The sequence below is a fragment of the Ranitomeya imitator genome, chromosome 3 (genome assembly GCF_032444005.1).
Source record: "Ranitomeya imitator isolate aRanImi1 chromosome 3, aRanImi1.pri, whole genome shotgun sequence".
Classification (NCBI taxonomy): Eukaryota; Metazoa; Chordata; class Amphibia; order Anura; family Dendrobatidae; genus Ranitomeya; species Ranitomeya imitator.
Window position 1 is genome coordinate 120,250,784 of NC_091284.1, and position 27,713 is coordinate 120,278,496.

Genomic DNA, 27,713 nt, shown 5'->3' on the forward strand with positions numbered 1-27,713 from the left:
GAAGTCCTGCCTTATTCCTTCTCAGCGCATCATCTTTCTGGGCATGCTATTCGACACTCGTCAGACCAGAGTCTTCCTTCCCAAGGACAAGAGATCCACTCTTTGTCGGGACATACGCTTGCTCCAGGGTCCTCGGCCTCCCTCCCTCCGATCGGCCATGAAGGTTCTGGGGAGGATGGTAGCTACCTTGGAAGCGATTCCCTTCGCCCAATTCCATTCACGACCCCTTCAGCAAGCCATTCTGTCTCAGTGGGACAGGTCTGTCTTCTCCCTGGATCGACCGATCAGACTCTCTTCTCGGGTCAAGCGGTCTCTCAACTGGTGGCTGACGTCACCTCTCATCTCCCAGGGCAGGTCCTTCCTTCCAGTTCACTGGCAGGTGGTGACAACGGACGCCAGCCTGCTCGGCTGGGGTGCGGTTTTCCATCACCTGACGGTTCAGGGCCGTTGGTCGTCGCAGGAGTCAACTCTGCCAATCAATGTCCTCGAAATTCGGGCAATCTTTCTGTCCCTCCGCCACTGGGAAAGGATTCTCAGGGGCCTGCCAGTCCGGATCCAGACGGACAATGCCATGGCTGTGGCATATGTCAACCATCAGGGGGGGACCCGGAGCTCCTTGGCTCTTGCCGAGGTATCCAAGATTCTCCTTTGGGCAGAGGCAACGGTTCCGGTGATATCCGCGGTGCACATCCCCGGCGTGGACAACTGGGCCGCCGACTTCCTCAGCCGCGAAGGCCTCGCGGCAGGGGAATGGTCCTTGCATCCGGAGGTCTTCCATCAGATTTGTCTTCGATGGGGGACTCCGGACGTGGATCTCACGGCGTCCCGAATGAACAGGAAGGTTCCGCAGTTCGTCTCCAGGTCTCGCGATCCTCTCGCAGTGGGCGTCGACGCTCTGGCCATTCCTTGGTCACAGTTCGGGCTGCCCTACCTGTTCCCACCACTTCCTTTACTCCCCAAACTGTTGAAGAAAATCAAAGCGGAAGGGGTGCCAGTCATCTTGATTGCCCCGGATTGGCCCAGTAGAGCTTGGTTCGCGGAGCTCGTCAACCTTCTCGCGGACGCTCCCTGGCGCCTTCCAGACAGGCCCGATCTGTTGTCTCAGGGTCCGATCTGCCACCCGAATTCTCGGTCGCTCAGTTTAACGGCGTGGCTGTTGAGACAACGGTTCTAAGAGCGTCCGGCCTTTCGGACCGGGTAATTCACACCATGATTCAGGCTCGGAAGCCTTCATCTTCCAGGATCTACTACCGTACCTGGAAGGCTTACTTCCGTTGGTGCGAGTCCAACCGCGTTCCATCCATGTCCTTTTCTCTGCCTTCTCTTTTGGCCTTCCTTCAGGCAGGACTGGATTCGGGCCTGGCTCTTAGCTCCCAGAAGCGCCAGGTCGCTGCGCTTTCCATCCTCTTTCAGAAGACTTTAGCTTCTCGGCCACAGGTTAAGACCTCCTTCAAGGAGTAGCCCACGCTGTCCTGCCGTACAGGGCCCCTGTGGACGCATGGGACTTAAACCTGGTACTGGACGTTCTGAAGGTTTCTCCCTTTGAGCCTCTTAGGGAGATTCCTCTATCTGTTCTTTCTTGGAAGGTGACCTTTCTTGTGGCCATCACGTCTATTCGCCGCGTTTCCGAGTTGGCGGCCCTCTCTTGCCGTCCTCCGTTTTTGGTCATTCACCAGGACAAGGTGGTCTTCCGGCCCCCACCTTCCTTTCTTCCGAAGGTGGTTTCCACCTTCCACCTCAACGAGGACCTCGTTCTACCTTCCTTTTGTCCAGCTCCGACTCATCCTCTGGAGCGATCGTTGAACAAGCTAGACCTCGTCAGGGCAGTGAGGATCTATCTGGATAGAACGTCCTCTTTCCGGAAGACGGATTCTTTTTTCGTCATTCCTGATGGCACGCGCAGAGGCCAACCGGCTTCTAAAGCGACTATTGCTCGCTGGATCAGAATGGCAATTTTGGAGGCTTACCGGGTCAAGAACAGAGTGCCCCCTCCTGGGATTAAGGCTCACTCTACCCGGGCAGTCGGCGCCTCCTGGGCGGTGCACCACAGGGCTTCCGCCCTACAGCTTTGCAAAGTGGCAACTTGGTCTTCCATCCACACGTTCGCCAAATTTTACAAGGTCCATACCTACGCTTCGGCGGACGCCAGCCTAGGCAGAAGGATCTTGCAGGCGGCAGTGGTGAGTCCTCTGACCTGATGGAAGTCTGGTTTTCCCGCCCGTGGGACTGCTTTGGGACGTCCCATGGTTCCTGTGTCCCCCAATGAGAGGCGATAAAGAAAACAGGATTTTTGGTTGCTTACCGTAAAATCTGTTTCTTAGAGCCTCCATTGGGGGACACAGCTCCCTCCCAATGTTTTTCTTATATGTTCTCTGACTGTTCTCACGTTTACAGTTCTCAAGTTTGTGGTTATGGTTGTTCAACCTTGTTCATTATCTCCTACTGCTTTCTCACTAACTGAAGAGTATAATGCCAGTCGGTGGGGTGTACACTGCAGAGGAGGAGCTAACTTTTTTATTTGCATAGTGTCAGCCTCCTAGTGGCAGCAGCATACACCCCATAGTTCCTGTGTCCCCCAATGGAGGCTCCAAGAAACAGATTTTACGGTAAGCAACCAAAAATCCTGTTTTTACCCATGTGTGAAGTTAGTAAAGAACTGCCCGTCCCCAACCACCACCCCAAAGTGTTTATATTCTTTTAAGGTCCAAATTTATGTCCAGGACAGTTTTTAAGCTCATAGTAAAAAAAAAAACAAAAAAAAAAACACCAGACTGGCAGTTGCCGTTCAACCCGACTCAGAGCTGTCACAAGCTGCTCCTACTGGCGTTTCAGCTCCTCCACGTCAGTAGAGCAGCTATTCTTCTGGCCTGTTTTGTTGACATGGGCGTAACAGCTGAAGTCATGCTGATTGACGACCAGCTCCCCGCAGTTATGCAGCGGGGAGCCAGCTGTCAGTCATCATGACATCAGCAGTCCTGTCCTGTCAGCTGAGTGGAGAATAAGCAGCTGTTCTCGGTGCCAGCAGAGGTTGGCGCTGGGCAAGCAGCCAGGTGGGTAGCAAACCTACCTGTTAGTTCTTCGGCCCATACTGAAAAAATGTAATAGTCCTTGATAATCCCTTTACAGTCCAGACACTGTATTTCAGATTTTGGGTTAGCAGAATTATTAAGCTATTGTATATAATACAACTGTACTGCTACTTTTTCCTTCCTTAATCATCATTATGCCATTATTATGTATCATTTTTATTAGGACTATTATCATTATTTCGCTTTCTGCCTCTGAGCCGGTAGTAATTCAAGATATTTTCCACCTGTGCAGAAAAATACTTACGACCAATAACCTGGTTTACAAGTCTGATGGAATAGTCGCTCTGTCAGTATTCATCCTCCTGTTCATTGCACTATGACGGATGTGATTATGTATTGATTCTGAACCCTACGATAATTAATCTGTGAATTGTCCTGTCTGCGTATTACTGTTGTTGTTCACAGCCATCTGCCTGCATGAGAAGTGTATCTTGTGTTGATTTTGGATATGGACTGTGACGTTGTAGACGTGGTTGATGCTTTATAATCTGAGGACTCTTCCTTCCGCTCGCCTCTGTATTAGTAGCACTTCCTTGCATACATCATTAGACAATAATTTTTAGTATTAGTCATGTTTCCCAGCGGCGTGGATATTTAGCAGATTACGTACACATTACTTCTTGCTTGTGTTGGTGCTGAGTGATACTGATTTCTGTTTCTAATATATAGATCTCTAAATATGGCTTAAAACGCTATGAAAATTTGCAAAATTCTTGGTACTTTCAGCAAACTATGCTAAAAATGGAGGTAGCTCAGGAGTGGGCAGCGATGCCCGCTCATCTAATTTATGAGGAGCTGTGATGAGGCTTACGCCACTTTTGAGATGCTCTTGATCAAGCGGCAATGAGGGACACACTGTCTTGGCAACTCAATTTTAACCCTGATTTAGCTGTTAAATATAGTTATTAGGTACTTTTATCTTTTTGACTTGCACATGGTGGTAAATAAAAAGCAGGAATTTAAAGGGAATGTCGTCAGACCAGACTTTAACATCCCATTATTTTAAAATTCTTTTTTTTAAATGTTGTTTTTCAGGTCAAGGAGCTCCCCAACCTGCAGCGCCTGCTCCCGCTCCACCACCACCGAGCAAGCCTGCACAAAACTCTGGTAAGGCATGGACATGAGCTGCTTGTTTGTACCGTTACTTTAGGTTTTCATTACTTTTGTGATTGACAGAAGATATTATTTATTTAGGTTCAGATCTGTTATTTTTACAACACATAAAAGGTGCCCAAATACATGTTGCTAATGATGAAACCAGACGGTGCGGCTTAATGCATTTGCAAAGCTTATCCACCTACTGTGGCAATTGACTGTGCACTTTTGCCCCATTCAGTTGGGCTACGTGGTGTCGTGCAACAATAATATTGCCTGTATTGCATTGCAATGTTGCATTTAATAATTTATGTTGCATTATGATCTGCGACTACCACAACTGTGACAATTTGAATTGTTTCCAATTTTTTTTTTTTTTTTGTGGTTGGTCACATGTCGCTTGCATCTCTCTTGACATAGACCTTAATGCAAGTTACATGCAACTGTGACGTATCTGCAGTTTGACTATTTTGTACCAAAGTCATAGAAATTATCAGAAAGCAAGTTGCACGGATGTTTTTGGTTGGGTGACTTTTCTAGGTATTGCTGTTGCCTGACACATGCCCCCGGCTTACATTTGTGGCAGTTTTTTTCTCCCAGATTTCCTGGAGGAGGTTGTGTTGTAGAGTAACAAGGCATGTTTCCTATTCAGGGGTCTGGAAAAGCGGGATGACCATCCTGTCAGAGCTCTGTGGCCATACTGCTTGTTGTTTAGCCTGACCAAAAATTAATATTAAAGTGGTTTTCTGGTTTCAGAAAATCCATGTCTCCAGGCGTTTCTTTATTTTTAAACAAACGAAAATTGCTTTACACACCCTCCCTGTATCCAGAGCTGAGTCTCTGCGACTGCTCCCGGTGTATGTTATTGTCTGCAGCGCCTTCGTCACATTGACAGCCGCTGACCATAAGGCTATGTGCACACGTTCAGGATTTCTTGCAGAAATTTCCTGTGCAAAACCGGACATTTTCTGCAAGAAATCCGCATGCGTTTTTACCGCCTTTTTTGTGTGGATTTTTCCGGAGGTTCCCAATGCAATAATATAGTGGAAAATCGCAAAATTAATGAACATGCTGCATTTTTTACCGCGATGCGTTTTTTTCGCGGAAAAAAACGCATCATGTGCACAAAAATTGCGGACTGCATTCTAAATTATAGGATGCATAATGTATTCTTTTTTTCGCGTTTTTATAGCGAAAAAAAACCTCAAAATCTGCAACGTGTGCACACAGCCTTAGACACCTGGGCAGTGATGGAAACGGAGTGCTTTAATTTGGTAGGGTGCGTAAAGCTTTTTTTCCTCATAAAACAAACTACAGCTGGGGTTGGCATGGTTTTCTGAAAACAGAAAATAATTTTAAAACAAAGAATTTGCCTATTTTAAAGCTTAATTAAATTTACATTGATTGTCCACCTCTTAAGATTGAAAATTTGGTTCTATGGCAGAGTTAAAATTAAAAAAAAAAAAAAAAGGAAACAATTTTTGCCTCCTTTCTCCGCTACTCTTGAAATGTTGCCTGCATACTCCTGTCATCCCAGATTCCTCATCTGGCGGTGGGCATCAGATGATCGTGGCTGCCGGTTTGGTTGCTAAGCTATTCATTAGTGGCGGGCATAAAGCACCTCGGGATAATGCGTAGAGTTGGCCGCATCACTTCACGCTCAGAAAACTGAACATGTGAACAGCAATTTACTTTCCTATATACCGTAATTGCGTGTGTTCATTATTTTCAGTGTCCATTGATTTTTCAGGTGGGTTACATAGAGTACTCGCTTGAAGAAAAAAAAATTGTGCGCACATCCCCCTACATGGTCATCATGTAACTAGACACGGTAATATATATACAGTACAGACCAAAAGTTTGGACACACCTTCTCATTTAAAGATTTTTCTGTATTTTCATGACTATGAAAATTGTACATTCACACTGAAGGCATCAAAACTATGAATTAACACATGTGGAATTATATACTTAACAAAAAAGCGTGAAACAACTGATATGTCTTATATTATAGGTTCTTCAAAGTAGCCACCTTTTGCTTTAATGACTGCTTTGCACACTCTTGGCATTCTCTTGATGAGCTTCAAGAGGTAGTCACCGGGAATGGTTTTCACTTCACATGTGTGCCCTGTCAGGTTTAATAAGTGGGATTTCTTGCCTTATAAATGGAGTTGGGACCATCAGTTGTGTTGTGCAGAAGTCTGGTGGATACACAGCTGATAGTCCTACTGAATAGACTGTTAGTATTTGTATTATCGCAAGAAAAAAGCAGCTAAGTAAAGAAAAACGAGTGGCCATCATTACTTCATTAAGAAATGAAGGTCAGTCAGTCCGAAAAATTGGGAAAACTTTGAAAGTGTCCCCAAGTGCAGTGGCAAAAACAATCAAGCGCTACAAAGAAACTGGCTCACATGAGGACCGCCCCAGGAAAGGAAGACCAAGAGTCACCTCTGCTTCTGAGGATAAGTTTATCCGAGTCACCAGCCTCAGAAATCGCAGGTTAACAGCAGCTCAGATTAGAGACCAGGTCAATGCCACACAGAGTTCTAGCAGCAGACACATCTCTACAACAACTGTTAAGAGAAGACTTTGTGCAGCAGGCCTTCATGGTAAAATAGCTGCTAGGAAACCACTGCTAAGGACAGGCAACAAGCAGAAGAGACTTGTTTGGGCTAAAGAACACAAGGAATGGACATTAGACCAGTGGAAATCTGTGCTTTGGTCTGATGAGTCCAAATTTGAGATCTTTGGTTCCAACCACCATATCTCTGCGCGATGCAGAAAAGGTGAACGGATGGACTCTACATGCCTCGTTCCCACCGTGAAGCATGGAGGAGGAGGTGTGATGGTGTGGGGGTGCTTTGCTGGTGACACTGTTGGGGACTTATTCAAAATTGAAGGCATACTGAACCAGCATGGCTACCACAGCATCTTGCAGCGGCATGCTATTCCATCCGGTTTGCTTTTAGTTGGACCATCATTTATTTTTCAACAGGACAATGACCCCAAACACCCCCCCCCCCCCCCAGGCTGTGTAAGGGCTATTTGACTAAGAAGGAGAGTGATGGGGTGCTAAACCAGATGACCTGGCCTCCACAGTCACCCGACCTGAACCCAATCGAGATGGTTTGGGGTGAGCTGGACCGCACAGTGAAGGCAAGAGGGCCAACAAGTGCTAAGCATCTCTGGGAACTCCTTCAAGATTGTTGGAAGACCATTCCCGGTGACTACCTCTTGAAGCTCATCAAGAGAATGCCAAGAGTGTGCAAAGCAGTCATCAAAGCAAAAGGTGGCTACTTTGAAGAACCTAGAATATAAGACATATTTTCAGTTGTTTCACACTTTTGTGTTAAGTATATAATTCCACATGTGTTAATTCATAGTTTTGTTGCCTTCAGTGTGAAGGTACAATTTTCATAGTCATGAAAATACAGAAATTTCTTAAAATGAGAAGGTGTGTCCAAACTTTTGGTCTGTACTGTACGCTTTGGGGAGTCTTAGAACAAAAAAATCTTTCCAATGTTACTGGCAAAGGTTTTTTTTTTTTTTTAACCCCAATTTATTAAATGTATTTGAAATTCTGTTCACACCTTTCCTACATGACCGAGGACCAGTACCGTGGCATAGCCCATGACTCATTGTAGTGTATCTCACTTATGGGTAGTTACCCATTGATCTCGGTGAGGATTCCTGTTCTTGTATGCCACATTGTTATAGATTGAATGGCAGTCTCCTCGAGTACTCGATACTGGGACAAGCTGCTGCGTAAAACTTCTGATTTTAATTGGAGCTGCTACAAAAGAACATACAAGGGTGATTTGGCATGCTATGCTGTATTTCTGTATGTTGAATAATACCCGCATTGCGGACCGTCATGAAGTCTGGGATCTAATATTTCATCTGACCAGACCCCTTAAAGCCTCTTGAATTTATCTGCAATATTCCTCCTGGGCTTTGTGGTTTATATTGCTATTTTTTTTACTTTAGTATATCGGGTAAGCTTAAGAGCTTATGTGGTTGTAGACCCAGGCATTGAAATCTGCACTCAATCATACCTTTCATGTGTCTAATCATTGTGCATCCTTAAAAGCACACCAAAGTGTGTTTTATTTAGTTGGTCGTCATCCTTAATAAATTACTATGGATTTTCTGTCTTGAAAACAGCTCCACCTTTTTCTATGAACAGAGGACTGTCTAAACCATTCGGAGGAGGAGGTGCGCCGAATACACCTGGTGGCACTCAGTCAAAAGTGGTGCCAATTGCCAGTCTGAATCCATACCAATCGAAGTAAGTGGGCACACTTTTCAATTTAACGTTTAATGCTTATAGCACAGCTAATACACTGCCAAAGTACAACGGGCCAAGCTTCCAATTCCTGATCATCTGCACATACCCTAAAGGGTCGTTATTGACTTTTAGGATTGCTTCTTCCAATACGTGGTACTAGAGTTCCTGACCTTTTTGCTCTCTGCATGTTCTTAGTTGCTATGTTCATATGTCTAGTTATGATCCGTTACAAATTCATTAGGAAAAAAATTGTGCTGACACAACTTTTTAGTCCATTATTCACTATCCAATTTCTAACGGACCCTTTTTTTTTTTAAACATTGGAGTTAATGGGCAACAGATCTGTTATAAATTTGTCTTGCTGCCGTTGCCGGATCCGTTAGAAATACACTACAATGGACGCGCATTAAAGGGAACCTGTCACCCACCCCAGGCGTTAAAAACTAAGAGCCACCTTGTGCAGCAGTAATGCTGCATTCTGACAAGGTGGCTCTTTTAGTTATTGCTGCTGTAAATGCCGCAATAATGCGTTTTGTAATTTCTCCAAAATACCTGTCTTCAGTCCTGGAGGCAGGTCGTGCTGCACACGCCACACAGCCGTCACTCAACTGTCTTCTCGGCGCCGCCTCCTCAGCGCTGTTTTCAAATCATCCGGCGCCTGCGCTATTTTGTCCTGCCTGGGGCAGGCGCAGTGAGCGCTGCCCGTCTGACCTCATATGCAGTCTGCGCCTGTGCGGCCGTCCTGCTGGTGAATCCCAGCCACGCAATGTGAATAAATGATAAGACACTGCGGGGCTGGGATTCACAAGCAGGGCGGCCGCACAGGTGCAGACTGCATATGAGGTCAGACGGGCAGCGCTCACTGCGCCTGCCCCAGGCAGGACAAAATAGCGCAGGCGCCGGATGACTTGAAAACAGTGCTGAGGAGGCGGCGCCGAGAAGACACTTGAGTGACGGCTGTGAGGCGTCTGCAGCAGGGGGGAAAGACCTGCCTCCAGGACTGAAGACAAGTATTTTAGAGAAATTACAAAACGCATTATTTCGGCATTTACAGCACCAATAACTAAAAGAGCCACCTTGTCAGAATGCAGCATTATTGCTGCACAAGGTGGCTCTTAGTTTCTAACTCCTGGGGGGGGGGTGACAGGTTCCCTTTAACAGATCCGTTGCCCATTTACTCCAATGTTAAAAAAAAAACAAACAAACATGGTGTAAACTCTCTGCCACATGCAGGAACCTCACAGTGGGTGTCTAATCCATTACCGGTAAATACTATGATGTTCTACTGACTTTTGGAGTCGTACAATCTGCTGATATATTACAGCTTGTAGGAAAACGGTCATGTTGAAAGAGGTATGTGATCTGCAGGCAGGATGTTATGTCAGGAGGAGCAGAGCTAATATGGCTTGGAGGAAAACTTTCAGTATAACTTGCATTTTATTCATTGAAATGACTTGTATGACTGCATTCAGAGAGCGCGGTAAGTCACCAGTAGGACCGCCCACTGGTCTGCATATAAACACCCAGGATTTTAATGAAATAAATACTAGTTATACTGAATGCAATACTAAAGCCTGTATGTTATCCTGCTCCTCTCATACCGTACTGTGTGCAGATCGGACTGCGTCTATTACGTGACAGGTTCCCTTCTGGTTTCCACCAGAAGAAAGCATAGTTACATATTTTGATCTCTGCGGTTTCATCATACGTGGCAACGGTGTGGCAATAACCTGCTGTCTGTTTCCATGGGCAACCAGCCATATTGTTTTGCTAAATAAAGACAAGACTTGGATAAAATGAGAGTAAAGGTATATTCCAACGTTGCAGGTTTGCTGGTGATTTTCATTTGTGCAATCTGTTACATTGTCAACATCATGAATAAGATGTCTTAAGAACGTTAATTGACCTACACTGCAGATCTGAAATCCACAGCATGTCGTTTTTTCTCTTCGCCACGACAGCACCCACTTGAGAGAGGGGATCCGCCCCTAGGAACAGGAAACCCTATCTAGAGAATAAAAGGGGCGGTCCCCCTCACTCCCACAGTTGGTTTCCTGTTCCTACGGGAGACACCTGGAGAGAAGAGGATTCCCAGCCTGGATGCAGCTTGCGCAGTTTACCTTATAGGGACGGCAAGGGCTCCAGAGCTGGAAGCGGCGTCGGGGGTTCTATGGCAGCTTCCCCCCTCTGCCGGCAGGTACCGTGAGGCCAGGATCGGGGAGTCGCCTGGCTCACGGAAGAATCATTCAGCGCACCTGCAGGGACCGGACCGCTGGGTAAGACCCTGTGTCGCCATCTTCGGGAGGCGCACAGGCAGCGTGTGGCCCATTGTTTCTCCCCCGGAAGTATTGCTACAACTTCCGGGGTGATGGAGGAGGAGGACGGCGCCTGCGCGATTGCTGGGTGGAGGCGCAGGAGCGCACAGCAGAGCCGCAACCCGGATGTGGTAGTCACTTCCGGGTGCGGCAGGAAGAAGATGGCGGCCCCCATCTACAAAAGGACGCCGGCGCTGATACCCGGCGTCCATCAGGGCATCTCCCCAGGACACAGCGTTGCCTTCAGCTGAAGTCACCGCTATTACTCCTGGAAGCCGGACTAGCAGCAGCCGCAGATCATCCTCCAAGAGCACCAGGGAAAAAAGATCGGACCGATCAGCTCCTCCATCTGTGCCTCCGTCTCCTCCTCTTCAGCCGGTATTATGACTACAGCTTCAGGGGTGAGTGTTTGTCTACCCTATTTAAGCTGATTATACTCCCCTCTTTTATCTAATTCCCTAGCTTAAAAGAACAGGGAAATCTAAACATAAGCAATGTGCCTTATGCTCTCAGCCGCTCCCAGACACCTATTTAAAAAAGTTGTGCCATTCATGCATCGAATCCACCTTACGTGAGGAGTCTTCTGTAAGGTCGGAAGATATACGTAGCATGATTAGGGAGGAATTACGAGCCTTTCGAAGCTCTGATAAAGTTCCTGAGAGTAGGAAAAAATATAGTTCTCCTAGATCTGAACAGTCATCTGAGGTGGAGGATAAGGATTCGGACGATTCCCAAGAGGTTATATCCTCGGAAGGTGAACAGGATACATGTTTCCCTACAGACAGTATTGACAATTTAGTTAGATCAATACGTAATACTATGGGTATGGAAGATACTATAGCCCCCAAGACACCACAGGACGTGATGTTTGCCGGCCTGTCTGAGAAAAAGAGGCCTTCCTTTCCTGTTATCCCAGCGATAAAGGACTTGGTCAAAAAGGAGTGGGAAAGCCAGGGGCAAAAAGGGTTGCCGTCTGCCTCAAAACGTCGCTATCCCTTTAACGATGATGATTTCTCCAAATGGTCGAAAGCCCCAAAAGTAGATGCGGCGGTGGCATCCACTTCTAGGAAATCTCTACTACCTGTAGAAGATTCTGGATCCTTGCAAGACCCACTTGACCGGAAAGCAGATTCCCTTTTAACCCCTTCATGACCCAGCCTATTTTGACCTTAAAGACCTTGCCGTTTTTTGCAATTCTGACCAGTGTCCCTTTATGAGGTAATAACTCAGGAACGCTTCAACGGATCCTAGCGGTTGTGAGATTGTTTTTTCGTGACATATTGGGCTTCATGTTAGTGGTAAATTTAGGTCAATAAATTCTGCGTTTATTTGTGATAAAAATGGAAATTTGGCGAAAATTTTGAAAATTTCGCAATTTTCACATTTTGAATTTTTATTCTGTTAAACCAGAGAGTTATGTGACACAAAATAGTTAATAAATAACATTTCCCACATGTATACTTTACATCAGCACAATTTTGGAAACAAAATTTTTTTTTGCTAGGAAGTTATAAGGGTTAAAATTTGACCAGCGATTTCTCATTTTTACAACGAAATTTACAAAACCATTTTTTTTAGGGACCACCTCACATTTGAAGTCAGTTTACGGGGTCTATATGGCTGAAAATACCCAAAAGTGACACCATTCTAAAAACTGCACCCCTCACGGTGCACAAAACCACATTCAAGAAGTTTATTAACCCTTCAGGTGCTTCACAGCAGCAGAAGCAACATGGAAGGAAAAAATGAACATTTAACTTTTTAGTCACAAAAATTAAATTTTAGCAACAATTTCTTTGATTTCACAATGGTAAAAGGAGAAACTGAACCATGAAAGTTGTTGTCCAATTTGTCCTGAGTACGCTGATACCTCATATGTAGGGGTAAACCACTGTTTGGGCACACGGCAGGGCTTGGAAGGGAAGGAGCGCCATTTGACTTTTCGAATGAAAAATTGGCTCCACTCTTTAGCGGACACCATGTCATGTTTGGAGAGCCCCCGTGTGCCTAAAAATTGGAGCTCCCCCACAAATGACCCCATTTTGGAAACTAGACACCCCAAGGAACTTAACTAGATGCATAGTGAGCACTTTGAACCCCCAGGTGCTTCACAAATTGATCCGTAAAAATGAAAAAGTACTTTTTTTTCACAAAAAAATTCTTTTAGCCTCATTTTTTTCATTTTCACATGGGTAACAGGATAAAATGGATCATAACATTTGTTGAGCAATTTCTCCTGAGTACACCGATACCTCACATGTGGGCGTAAACCACTGTTTGGGCACATGGTAAGGCTCGGAAGGGAAGGAGCGCCATTTGACTTTTTGAATGAAAAATTATCTCCATCGTTAGCGGACACTATGTCGCGTTTGGAGAGCCCCTGTGTGCCTAAACATTGGAGCTCCCCCACAAGTGACCCCATTTTGGAAACTAGACCCCCAAGGAACTTATCTAGATGCCAAGTGAGCACTTTAAACCCTCAGGTGCTTCACAAATTGATCTGTAAAAATGAAAAAGTCCTTTTTTTTCACAAAAAATTTCTTTTTGCCTCAATTTTTTCATTTTCACATGGGCAATAGGATAAAATGGATCCTTAAATTTGTTGGGCAATTTCTCCCGAGCACGCCGATACTTTATATGTGGGGATAAACCACTGTTTGGGCACACGGCAGGGCTCGGAAGGGAAGGCGCGCCATTTGACTTTTTGAATGGAAAATTAGCTCCAATTGTTAGCGGACACCATGTCGCGTTTGGAGAGCCCCTGTGTGCCTAAACATTGGAGCTCCCCCACAAGTGACCCCATTTTGGACACTAGACCCCCCAAGGAACTTATCTAGATGCATATTGAGCACTTTAAACCCCCAGCTGCTTCACAGAAGTTTATAACGCAGAGCCGAGAAAATAAAAAATAACTTTTCTTTCCTCAAAAATGATTTTTTAGCCTGGAATTTCCTATTTTGCCAAGGGTATTAGCAGAAATTGGACCCCAAATGTTATTGTCCAGTTTGTCCTGAGTACGCTGATACCCTATATGTGGGGGTAAACCACTGTTTGGGCGCACGGCAGGGCTCGGAAGGGAAGGCACGCCATTTGGCTTTTTAAATGGAAAATTAGCTCCAATCATTAGCGGACACCATGTCAGGTTTGGAGAGCCCTTGTGTGCCTAAACATTGGAGATCCCCCACAAATGACCCCATTTTGGAAACTAGACCCCCAAAGGAACTAATCTAGATGTGTGGTGAGGACTTTGAACCCCCAAGTGCTTCACAGAAGTTTATAACGCAGAGCCATGAAAATAAAATAAAAAATTATTTTCTCAAAAATGATCTTTTAGCCTGCAATTTTTAATTTTCCCAAGAGTAATAGGAGAAATTTGACCCCAAAAGTTGTTGTCCCATTTCTCCTGAGTACGGTGATACCCCATATGTGGGGGTAAACTACTGTTTGGGCACATGCCGGGGTTCGGAAGTGAAGTAGTGACGTTTTGAAATGCAGACTTTAATGGAATGCTCTGCGGGCGTCACGTTGCGTTTGCAGAGCCCTTGATGTGGCTAAACAGTAGAAACCCCCCCACAAGTGACCCCATTTTGGAAAATAGACCCCGAAAGGAACTTATCTAGATGTGTGGTGAGCACTTTGAACCCCCAAGTGCTTCACAGAAGTTTATAACGCAGAGCCGTGAAAATAATAAATATGTTTTCTTTCCTCAAAAATAATTATTTAGCCCAGAATTTTTTATTTTCCCAAGGGTTACAGGAGAAATTGGACCCCAATATTTGTTGTCCAGTTTCTCCTGAGTACGCTGATACCCCATGTGTGGGGGTAAACCACTGTTTGGGCACACGTCGGGGCTCGGAAGTGAAGTAGTGACTTTTGAAATGCAGACTTTGATGGAATGGTCTGCGGGTGTCACGTTGCGTTTGCAGAGCCCCTGGTGTGCCTAAACAGTAGAAACCCCCCACAAGTGACCCATTTTAGAAACTAGACCCCCCAAGGAACTTATCTAGATATGTGGTGAGCACTTTGAACCCCCAAGTGCTTCACAGACGTTTACAACGCAGAGCCGTGAAAATAAAAAATCATTTTTCTTTCCTCAAAAATGATGTTTTAGCAAGCATTTTTTTATTTTCGCAAGGGTAACAGGAGAAATTGGACCCCAGTAATTGTTGCGCAGTTTGTCCTGAGTATGCTGGTACCCCATATGTGGGGGTAAACCACTGTTTGGGCACACGTCGGGGCTCGGAAGTGAGGGAGCACCATTTGACTTTTTGAATACAAGATTGGCTGGAATCAATGGTGGCGCCATGTTGCGTTTGGAGACCCCTGATGTGCCTAAACAGTGGAAACCCCTCAATTCTACCTCCAACACTAACCCCAACACACCCCTAATCCTAATCCCAACTGTAGCCATAACCCTAATCACAACCCTAACCGCAACACACCCCTAACCACAACCCTAACCCCCCCACACCCCTAACCCTAACCACAACCCTAATTCCAACCCAACCCTAACCCTAAGGCTATGTGCCCACATTGCGGATTCGTGTGAGATTTTTCAGCATCATTTTTGAAAAATTCGCGGGTAAAAGGCACTGCGTTTTACCTGCGGATTTACTGTGTTTTTTGTGCGGATTTCACCTGCGGCATATGCCTTTCCCCCGTTTATATTACTTCCGACAGTGATCAGGAAGATAAGAGAGGACAGAGCAAACGTGATCTTAATAGCTCCATTCTGGCCCAAGAGGCCATGGTTTTCCTGGCTGAGGGCCATGTCAATCTCAGACCCATGAATCCTCCCGGAGGATCAGGATCTTCTCTTCCAGGGCCCCTTCAACCACCCTCAGGTGAAGGGTCTTCGACTAACAGCCTGGAATTTGAGAGGCAGCTGCTAAAGATGAGAGGATTCTCAAACAAAGTGATTGACACTCTGCTATTAAGTAGAAAAAAATCCACTACCTCCATCTACGCAAGAGTGTGGAGAAAATTTTTAAACCTCTACCCAACGGCCCTGTCAAATGAAATTCATATTCCCATGATTCTAGAATTTCTTCAAAAAGGGCGCGATCTAGGTCTGGCGGTCAGTACCTTTAAAAGTACACATTTCTGCGCTAGGGGCTTTATATAGTCATGATATCGCAGGTAATAAATGGGTAGCCAGATTTGTTGCAGCATGCCAGAGGTCAGAGACAGTTCGAATTCCCCATGTACCACCTTGGGATGTTAATTTAGTTCTGGAAGCTCTTACAGACCACCCTTTTGAGCCACTACATTCAGCTCACATAAAACATGTCTCCCTCAAGACAGCTCTTCTCGTAGCCTTAGTATCAGCAAGAAGAGTAAGTGACATACAGGCACTATCTATAGATCCTCCCTTTATGTCAGTCTTCCCAGACAGAGTTGTCTTAAAAACAGACCCTTCATACTTACCCAAAGTATGTACTAAATTTCACAGATCACAAGAAATTTTCCTTCCCTCCTTCTATGATAACCCTACAAGTCAGGAAGAACAAAAATACCACACATTAGATGTGAGGAGAGCCATATTAGCCTATTTGGATAGGACTAGTGCTTGGAGGAAGAGCAGGGCTCTCTTTGTTTCGTTCCAGGGTCATAGAAAAGGAGCCGGAATCACGAAGGGTACTTTATCTCGGTGGATTCGAGATGCAATATGTCTGGCCTATTCATCCAAAGGGGAGAATCCGCCTGAGACCGTAAGAGCACATTCCACCCGGGCGATTGCATCATCCTGGGCTGAACGAGCGGAGGTTCCGTTAGAACAGATATGTAAGGCCGCAACCTGGTCTTCGCCTACTACCTTCTATAATCACTATAAATTAGATCTATCTGCCTCATCTGACTTGTCCTTCGGTAGATCAGTCCTTAACACGGTGATCCCTCCCAAATGACTATCTCTGAAAGTCTCTCAAGTGGGTGCTGTCGTGGCGAAGAGAAAACACCGGATTACGTACCGGTAATGCTCTTTTATAGAGCCACGACAGCACCCCTTCACTTCCCACCCTTATAGGTTTTTTATTTAGAAGCACGGTTAAGGTTTTTGGTTCTTGTAGTTAGCCATACTTAAGTTAACTAGTTATAAACAGTAATATTGAATGACCTACTAAAATCTGATGGGCGGTTCCTCGCAATCTCTGTAAACCCAACTGTGGGAGCGAGGGGGACCGCCCCTTTTATTCTCTCCATAGGGTTTCCTGTTCCTAGGGGCGGATCCCCTCTCTCAAGTGGGTGCTGTCGTGGCTCTATAAAAGCGCATTACCGGTACGTAATCCGGTGTATTCTGTGGTTGTCTGTGCTTTTATGTGATTTGCAAATACAAGGTCTAAATTGTGCAGTGGAAATAGTCTCCTTCAAAATCATGCCTTCGTCATAGGGCACATCCCAATATAAGTATGTCTTGCTGCACTCATTAGAAGAAACGTTTGTCTGACATGCTGCACTGTTAGGTTATGTGCACAATGTCTTTTTCAGGTAAATTCTGTCTGCAACCTGACTGAAAAACTGCTATGAACCCAGTGCATGTGCAATGTCACGACAACTTGCTTTGTACATGTTCTGTCTGGTAACTTCTTTTAACCACTTTGAGCTTTGAAAACTGTGAAGCTGCTAAAAGAAGCGATTGGTCCATGCTTGTGCTGGAGAGCACTTGTCTTTCGCTCCAGAAACTGTGGCTACGCTGGCGTCTAAAAGACGTTGTGTACACATACCCTTACATTACATTGTGAGTAAAGCAGCTCGTTGTAATGAGCCTGTCGGTGTTTAGAGCTGACAGTGATTAGGTCAGTATGAATCCTCTGACAGGTTCCTCTTAAAGGGAACATGTCACCAGGTATGGCTGATATGAGATACGGCCACCACCTTTCAGGGCCCCCAACCCGACCTCCTAAGAATAGAAAAAGACCTTTTATTATACTCACCTGTGGGGCGGTTCAGTCTGAGGGGTGTTGATGTTCTTGGTCCCGCGCCTTCCATCTTATGATTTCCGTCCTCTTTCTTGCTTCGTGTGGATGACGCGTCCCTGTGTCATCCACAGTCTCCCTGGCATCTCGCTCCTGCGCAGTCGTACTTTTCTGCCCTCGAGAAGTATGCCTGCGCAGAAGAGCAATGCCGAAGAGACTGTGTGGATGACACGTGAATGTGTCATCCACCCGAAGCAAGAAGGAGTACAGCGACCGTAAGAAGTTAAGGAGCCATGCATACAAGCACGGGGATAATGAGCCATGCAGACAATGACGGGGATAATGAGCCATGCATACAAGGATGGGGATAAGGAGGCATGCAGACAAGGATGAGGAGCCATGCAGACAAGGACTGGGATAAGGAGCCATGCAGACAAGGACGGGGATAAGGAGCCATGCAGACAAGGACTGGGATAAGGAGCCATGCATACAAGCACGGGGATAAGGAGCCATGCAGACAAGGATTGGGATAAGGAGCCATGCAGACAAGGACTGGGATAAGGAGCCATGCAGACAAGGATTGGGATAAGGAGCCATGCAGACAAGGACTGGGATAAGGAGCCATGCATACAAGGACTGGCATAAGGAGCCATGCAGACAAGGACGGGGATAAGGAGCCATGCAGACAAGGATGGGGATAAGGAGCCATGCAGACAAGGATGGGGATAAGGAGCCATGCAGACAAGGATGGGGATAAGGAGCCATGCAGACAAGGACGGGGATAAGGAGCCATGCATACAAGGACGGGGATAAGGAGCCATGCATACAAGGACGGGGATAAAGAGGCATGCATACAAGGACGGGGATAAGGAGCCATGCATACAAGGACTGGGATAAGGAGCCATGCATACAAGGACTGGGATAAGGAGCCATGCATACAAGGACTGGGATAAGGAGCCATGCATACAAGGACGGGGATAAGGAGCCATGCATACAAGGACTGGGATAAGGAGCCATGCATACAAGGACGGGGATAAGGAGCCATGCATACAAGGACTGGGATAAGGAGCCATGCATACAAGGACTGGGATAAGGAGCCATGCATACAAGGACTGGGATAAGGAGCCATGCATACAAGGACGGGGATAAGGAGCCATGCAGACAAGGACTGGGATAAGGAGCCATGCATACAAGGACTGGGATAAGGAGCCATGCATACAAGCACGGGGATAAGGAGCCATGCAGACAAGGACGGGGATAAGGAGCCATGCAGACAAGGATGGGGATAAGGAGCCATGCAGACAAGGATGGGGATAAGGAGCCATGCAGACAAGGATGGGGATAAGGAGCCATGCAGACAAGGATGGGGATAAGGAGCCATGCAGACAAGGATGGGGATAAGGAGCCATGCAGACAAGGATGGGGATAAGGAGCCATGCAGACAAGGATGGGGATAAGGAGCCATGCAGACAAGCACGGGGATAAGGAGCCATGAATACAAGGACTGGGATAAGGAGCCATGCAGACAAGGACTGGGATAAGGAGCCATGCATACAAGGACTGGGATAAAGAGCCATGCATACAAGGACTGGGATAAGGAGCCATGCAGACAAGGACGGGGATAAGGAGCCATGCAGACAAGGACGGGGATAAGGAGCCATGCAGACAAGGACGGGGATAAGGAGCCATGCAGACAAGGATGGGGATAAGGAGCCATGCAGACAAGGATGGGGATAAGGAGCCATGCAGACAAGGATGGGGATAAGGAGCCATGCAGACAAGGATGGGTGTTGTGAATTCTGTGGTTGAATTCACTCCTGTGGTCACAAGTGGTACTGCAGCTTCTGAGCTTCCTCCCTCAGGTGTTCTGGTGAGCTCGTTAACTGCTTCATTACTTAACTCCGCCTGATGCTGCTATCCTTGCTCCTTGTCAATGTTTCAGTGTTGGATCTGAGCTTCTCCTGATTGTTCCTGTGACCTGCTGCTCTGTATAGCTAAGTGCTTTTTGCTTTTTTGTTGCTTTTTTTCTGTCCAGCTTGTCTTTTGTTTTTGCTGGAAGCTCTGAGACGCAAAGGGTGTACCGCCGTGCCGTTAGTTCGGCACGGTGGGTTTTTTTTGCCCCCTTTGCGTGGTTTTGCTTTAGGGTTTTTTGTAGACTGCAAAGTTCGCTTTACTGTCCTCGCTCTGTCCTAGAATATCGGGCCCCACTTTGCTGAATCTATTTCATCCCTACGTTTTGTCTTTTCATCTTTCTCACAGTCATTATATGTGGGGGGCTGCCTTTTCCTTTGGGGAATTTCTCTGGGGCAAGTCAGGCCTATTTTTCTATCTTCAGGCTAGCTAGTTTCTTAGGCTGTGCCGAGTTGCCTAGGTAGTTGTTAGGCGCAATCCACAGCCGCTTTTAGTTGTGTTTAGGATAGGATCAGGTGTGCAGTCTACAGAGTTTCCACGTCTCAGAGCTCGTTCTTGTATTTTTGGGTATTTGTCAGATCACTGTGTGCGCTCTGATTGCTAAGCTCACTGTGTTTCTGGATTGCCTTCATAACACCTGTCATTAGCAAACATAACAGTACAAGGAGCCTAACTAATGATTCTCAATAGAGGGAAAGAAAAAGTTCTGACATCATTTTTTTTTTTTTTTCTGCTCTGTGTTCACTTTTTTTTTTCCCCCTAGACATTTGGGTGATTCTGGACACAGGTGTGGACATGGATATTCAGGGTCTGTGCTCTTCAATGGATAATCTCGTTATAAATGTACAAAAAATTCAAGATACTATTGATCAGAAATCTATGTTAGAACCAAGAATTCCTATTCCTGATTTGTTTTTTGGAGATAGAACTAAGTTTCTAAGTTTCAAAAATAATTGTAAGCTATTTCTGGCCTTGAAACCTCATTCTTCTGGTAATCCTATTCAACAGGTTTTGATTATTATTTATTTTTTGCGCGGCGACCCTCAAGACTGGGCATTTTCTCTTGCGCCAGGAGACCCTGCATTGAGTAGTGTCGATGCGTTTTTCCTGGCGCTCGGATTGCTGTACGATGAGCCTAATTCAGTGGATCAGGCTGAGAAAAATTTGCTGGCTTTGTGCCAGGGTCAGGATGATATAGAAGTATATTGTCAGAAATTTAGGAAATGGTCAGTACTCACTCAGTGGAATGAATCTGCGCTGGCAGCTTTGTTCAGAAAGGGTCTCTCTGAGGCTCTTAAGGATGTCATGGTGGGATTTCCTATGCCTGCTGGTTTGAATGAGTCTTTGTCTTTGGCCATTCAGATCGGTTGACGCTTGCGCGAGCGTAAATCTGTGCACCATTTGGCGGTACTGCCTGAGGTTAAACCTGAGCCTATGCAGTGCGATAGGACTATGACTAGAGTTGAACGGCAGGAATACAGACGTCTGAATGGTCTGTGTTTCTACTGTGGTGATTCCACTCATGCTATTTCTGATTGTCCTAAGCGCACTAAGCGGTCTGCCGTCATTGGTACTGTACAGTCCAAATTCCTTCTGTCCATTACCTTGATATGCTCTTTGTCGTCGTTTTCTGTCATGGCGTTTGTGGATTCGGGCGCTGCCCTGAATCTGATGGATTTGGATTATGCTAAACGTTGTGGGTTTTTCTTGGAGCCTTTGCGGTGTCCTATTCCATTGAGAGGAATTGATGCTACACCTTTGGCCAAGAATAAACCTCAATACTGGGCCCAGCTGACCATGTGCATGGCTCCTGCACATCAGGAAGTTATTCGCTTTCTGGTGTTGCATAATCTGCATGATGTGGTCGTGTTGCGGTTGCCATGGCTACAAACCCATAATCCAGTATTGGATTGGAATTCCTTGTCGGTATCCAGCTGGGGTTGTCAGGGGGTACATGGTGATGTTCCATTTTTGTCGATTTCGTCATCCACCCCTTCTGAGGTCCCAGAGTTCTTGTCTGATTATCAGGATGTATTTGAAGAGCCCAAGTCCGATGCTCTACCTCCGCATAGGGATTGTGATTGTGCTATCAATTTGATTCCTGGTAGTAAATTCCCTAAAGGTCGATTATTTAATTTATCCGTGCCCGAACACGCCGCTATGCGCAGTTATGTGAAGGAATCCCTGGAGAAGGGACATATTCGCCCATCGTCATCACCACTGGGAGCAGGGTTCTTCTTTGTAGCCAAGAAGGATGGTTCGCTGAGACCGTGTATTGATTACCGCCTTCTTAATAAGATCACTGTTAAATTTCAGTATCCCTTGCCATTGTTATCTGACTTGTTTGCTCGGATTAAGGGGGCTAGTTGGTTCACTAAGATAGATCTTCGTGGTGCGTATAATCTGGTGAGAATCAGGCAAGGAGATGAATGGAAAACTGCATTCAATACGCCCGAGGGTCATTTTGAGTATCTAGTGATGCCGTTCGGACTTGCCAATGCTCCATCTGTGTTTCAGTCTTTTATGCATGACATCTTCCGTGAGTATCTGGATAAATTCCTGATTGTTTACTTGGATGACATTTTGATCTTCTCAGATGATTGGGAGTCTCATGTGAAGCAGGTCAGAATGGTTTTTCAGGTCCTGCGTGCTAACTCTTTGTTTGTGAAGGGATCAAAGTGTCTCTTCGGTGTGCAGAAAGTTTCATTTTTGGGGTTCATCTTTACACCTTCTACTATCGAGATGGATCCAGTTAAGGTCCAAGCCATCCAGGATTGGATTCAGCCGACATCTCTGAAAAGTCTGCAAAAGTTCCTGGGCTTTGCTAATTTTTATCGTCGCTTCATCTGTAATTTTTCTAGCATTGCCAAACCATTGACCGATTTGACCAAGAAGGGTGCTGATTTGGTTAATTGGTCTTCTGCTGCTGTGGAAGCTTTTCAGGAGTTGAAGCGTCGTTTTTGTTCTGCCCCTGTGTTGTGTCAGCCAGATGTTTCTCTTCCGTTCCAGGTCGAGGTTGATGCTTCTGAGATTGGAGCAGGGGCGGTTTTGTCACAGAGAGGTTCTGATTGCTCAGTGATGAAACCATGTGCTTTCTTTTCCAGGAAGTTTTCGCCCGCTGAGCGTAATTATGATGTGGGCAATCGAGAGTTGCTGGCCATGAAGTGGGCATTCGAGGAGTGGCGTCATTGGCTTGAAGGAGCTAAGCATCGCGTGGTGGTATTGACTGATCATAAGAACTTGACTTATCTCGAGTCTGCCAAGCGCTTGAATCCTAGACAGGCCCGTTGGTCGTTATTTTTTGCCCGCTTCGACTTTGTGATTTCGTACCTTCCGGGCTCTAAAAATGTGAAGGCGGATGCTCTGTCTAGGAGTTTTGTGCCCGACTCTCCGGGTTTATCTGAGCCAGCGGGTATCCTCAAGGAAGGAGTCATTGTGTCTGCCATCTCCCCTGATTTGCGGCGGGTGCTGCAAAAATTTCAGGCGAATAAACCTGATCGTTGTCCAGCAGAGAAACTGTTCGTCCCTGATAGGTGGACTAATAAACTTATCTCTGAACTTCATTGTTCGGTGTTGGCTGGTCATCCTGGAATCTTTGGTACCAGAGAGTTAGTGGCTAGATCCTTCTGGTGGCCATCTCTGTCACGGGATGTACGTACTTTTGTGCAGTCCTGTGGGATTTGTGCTAGGGCTAAGCCCTGCTGTTCTCGTGCCAGTGGGTTGCTTTTGCCCTTGCCGGTCCCAAAGAGGCCTTGGACACATATTTCGATGGATTTCATTTCTGACCTTCCCGTTTCTCAAAAGATGTCAGTCATTTGGGTGGTCTGTGATCGCTTTTCTAAAATGGTCCATCTGGTGCCCTTGGCTAAATTGCCTTCCTCCTCTGATTTGGTACCTTTGTTCTTTCAGCATGTGGTTCGGTTGCATGGCATTCCTGAGAATATTGTTTCTGACAGAGGTTCCCAGTTTGTTTCAAGGTTTTGGCGAGCCTTTTGTGGTAGGATGGGCATTGACCTATCCTTTTCCTCGGCTTTCCATCCTCAGACTAATGGCCAGACCGAACGAACCAATCAGACCTTGGAAACATATCTGAGATGTTTTGTTTCTGCAGACCAGGATGATTGGGTGTCCTTTTTGCCGTTGGCTGAGTTCGCCCTTAATAATCGGGCCAGCTCGGCTACCTTGGTTTCTCCATTTTTTTGCAATTCTGGGTTCCATCCTCGTTTCTCTTCAGGACAGGTTGAGTCTTCGGACTGTCCTGGTGTGGATTCTGTGGTGGATAGGTTGCAGCAGATCTGGACTCAGGTAGTGGACAATTTGATCTTGTCCCAGGAGAAAGCTCAACTTTTCGCTAATCGCAGACGCCGTGTGGGTCCCCGACTTCGTGTTGGGGATCTGGTTTGGTTATCTTCTCGTCATATTCCTATGAAGGTTTCCTCTCCTAAATTTAAACCTCGTTTTATTGGTTCGTATAGGATTTCTGAGATTCTCAATCCTGTGTCTTTTCGTTTGGCCCTCCCAGACTCCTTTTCCATACATAATGTATTCCATAGGTCGTTGTTGCGGAGATACGTGGCACCTATGGTTCCATCTGTTGAGCCTCCTGCCCCGGTTTTGGTGGAGGGGGAATTGGAGTATATTGTGGAGAAGATTTTGGATTCTCGTGTTTCTAGACGGAAACTCCAGTATCTGGTTAAATGGAAGGGTTATGCTCAGGAAGATAATTCCTGGGTTTTTGCCTCTGATGTTCATGCTTCCGATCTTGTTCGTGCCTTTCATGCGGCTCATCCTGGTCGGCCTGGGGGCTCTGGTGAGGGTTCGGTGACCCCTCCTCAAGGGGGGGGTACTGTTGTGAATTCTGTGGTTGAATTCACTCCTGTGGTCACAAGTGGTACTGCAGCTTCTGAGCTTCCTCCCTCAGGTGTTCTGGTGAGCTCGTTAACTGCTTCATTACTTAACTCCGCCTGATGCTGCTATCCTTGCTCCTTGTCAATGTTTCAGTGTTGGATCTGAGCTTCTCCTGATTGTTCCTGTGACCTGCTGCTCTGTATAGCTAAGTGCTTTTTGCTTTTTTGTTGCTTTTTTTCTGTCCAGCTTGTCTTTTGTTTTTGCTGGAAGCTCTGAGACGCAAAGGGTGTACCGCCGTGCCGTTAGTTCGGCACGGTGGGTTTTTTTTGCCCCCTTTGCGTGGTTTTGCTTTAGGGTTTTTTGTAGACTGCAAAGTTCGCTTTACTGTCCTCGCTCTGTCCTAGAATATCGGGCCCCACTTTGCTGAATCTATTTCATCCCTACGTTTTGTCTTTTCATCTTTCTCACAGTCATTATATGTGGGGGGCTGCCTTTTCCTTTGGGGAATGTCTCTGGGGCAAGTCAGGCCTATTTTTCTATCTTCAGGCTAGCTAGTTTCTTAGGCTGTGCCGAGTTGCCTAGGTAGTTGTTAGGCGCAATCCACAGCCGCTTTTAGTTGTGTTTAGGATAGGATCAGGTGTGCAGTCTACAGAGTTTCCACGTCTCAGAGCTCGTTCTTGTATTTTTGGGTATTTGTCAGATCACTGTGTGCGCTCTGATTGCTAAGCTCACTGTGTTTCTGGATTGCCTTCATAACACCTGTCATTAGCAAACATAACAGTTGGGGATAAGGAGCCATGCAGACAAGGATGGGGATAAGGAGCCATGCAGACAAGGACGGGGATAAGGAGCCATGCATACAAGGACGGGGATAAAGAGGCATGCATACAAGGACGGGGATAAGGAGCCATGCAGACAAGGACTGGGATAAGGAGCCATGCATACAAGGACTGGGATAAGGAGCCATGCAGACAAGGACGGGGATAAGGAGCCATACAGACAAGGATGGGGATAAGGAGCCATGCAGACAAGGATGGGGATAAGGAGCCATGCAGACAAGGATGGGGATAAGGAGCCATGCAGACAAGGATGGGGATAAGGAGCATGCAGACAAGGATGGGGATAAGGAGCCATGCAGACAAGGATGGGGATAAGGAGCCATGCAGACAAGGATGGGGATAAGGAGCCATGCAGACAAGGATGGGGATAAGGAGCCATGCAGACAAGGATGGGGATAAGGAGCCATGCATACAAGCACGGGGATAAGGAGCCATGCATACAAGCACGGGGATAAGGAGCCATGAATACAAGGACGGGGATAAGGAGCCATGCAGACAAGGATGGGGATAAGGAGCCATGCAGACAAGGATGGGGATAAGGAGCCATGCATACAAGCACGGGGATAAGGAGCCATGCAGACAAGGATGGGGATAAGGAGCCATGCATACAAGCACGGGGATAAGGAGCCATGCATACAAGCACGGGGATAAGGAGCCATGCAGACAAGGATGGGGATAAGGAGCCATGCATACAAGCACGGGGATAAGGAGCCATGCATACAAGCACGGGGATAAGGAGCCATGAATACAAGGACGGGGATAAGGAGCCATGCAGACAAGGATGGGGATAAGGAGCCATGCAGACAAGGATGGGGATAAGGAGCCATGCATACAAGCACGGGGATAAGGAGCCATGCATACAAGCACGGGGATAAGGAGCCATGAATACAAGGACGGGGATAAGGAGCCATGCAGACAAGGATGGGGATAAGGAGCCATGCAGACAAGGATGGGGATAAGGAGCCATGCATACAAGCACGGGGATAAGGAGCCATGCAGACAAGGATGGGGATAAGGAGCCATGCATACAAGCACGGGGATAAGGAGCCATGCATACAAGCACGGGGATAAGGAGCCATGCAGACAAGGATGGGGATAAGGAGCCATGCATACAAGCACGGGGATAAGGAGCCATGCATACAAGCACGGGGATAAGGAGCCATGAATACAAGGACGGGGATAAGGAGCCATGCAGACAAGGATGGGGATAAGGAGCCATGCAGACAAGGATGGGGATAAGGAGCCATGCAGACAAGGATGGGGATAAGGAGCCATGCAGACAAGGATGGGGATAAGGAGCCATGCAGACAAGGATGGGGATAAGGAGCCATGCATACAAGCACGGGGATAAGGAGCCATGCATACAAGCACGGGGATAAGGAGCCATGAATACAAGGACGGGGATAAAGAGGCATGCATACAAGGACGGGGATAAGAAGCCATGCATACAAGCACGGGGATAAGGAGCCATGCAGACAAGGACTGGGATAAGGAGCCATGCAGACAAGGACTGGGATAAGGAGCCATGCAGACAAGGATGGGGATAAGGAGCCATGCAGACAAGGATGGGGATAAGGAGCCATGCAGACAAGGATGGGGATAAGGAGCCATGCATACAAGGATGGGGATAAGGAGCCATGAATACAAGGACGGGGATAAAGAGGCATGCATACAAGGACGGGGATAAGGAGCCATGCAGACAAGGACTGGGATAAGGAGCCATGCATACAAGGACTGGGATAAGGAGCCATGCATACAAGGACTGGGATAAGGAGCCATGCAGACAAGGACTGGGATAAGGAGCCATGCAGACAAGGATGGGGATAAGGAGCCATGCAGACAAGGATGGGGATAAGGAGCCATGCAGACAAGGATGGGGATAAGGAGCCATGCAGACAAGGACTGGGATAAGGAGCCATGCATACAAGGATGGGGATAAGGAGCCATGCATACAAGGATGGGTATAAGGAGCCATGCATACAAGGATGGGTATAAGGAGCCCATGTATACAATGATGGGGATAAGGAGCCATGCATACAAGGATGGGGATAAGCAGCCATGCATACAAGGATGGGGATAAGGAGCCATGCATACAAGGATGGGGATAAGGAGCCATGCATACAAGGATGGGTATAAGGAGCCATGCATACAAGGATGGGTATAAGGAGCCATGCATACAAGGATGGGGATAAGGAGCCATGCAGACAAGGACGGGGATAAGGAGCCATGTATACAAGGATGGGTATAAGGAGCCCATGTATACAAGAATGGGGGATGAGGAACCATGCATAAGAGATTAGGGGACAATGCATACCCGGCTTATACTCGAGGCAATACGTTTTCTCAGTTTTTTGAGGCAAAATTAGGTGCCTCGGCTTATACTCGGGTCGACTTATACACGAGTATATATGGTA

The 27,713-nt window shown here is 46.6% G+C and overlaps 1 protein-coding gene across 1 annotated transcript in view; it reads left to right on the top strand.

Annotated features, from left to right (window-relative positions):
- Nucleotides 1-27,713, top strand: part of RPA1 (replication protein A1) — a 123,714-nt gene that overhangs the window by 21,494 nt on the left and 74,507 nt on the right. The window contains exons 6-7 of the mRNA XM_069761361.1: nucleotides 4,125-4,196; nucleotides 8,349-8,472. Of these exons, the coding sequence (XP_069617462.1) occupies nucleotides 4,125-4,196; nucleotides 8,349-8,472 (196 nt within the window). The remainder of the gene's footprint in view (nucleotides 1-4,124; nucleotides 4,197-8,348; nucleotides 8,473-27,713) is intronic.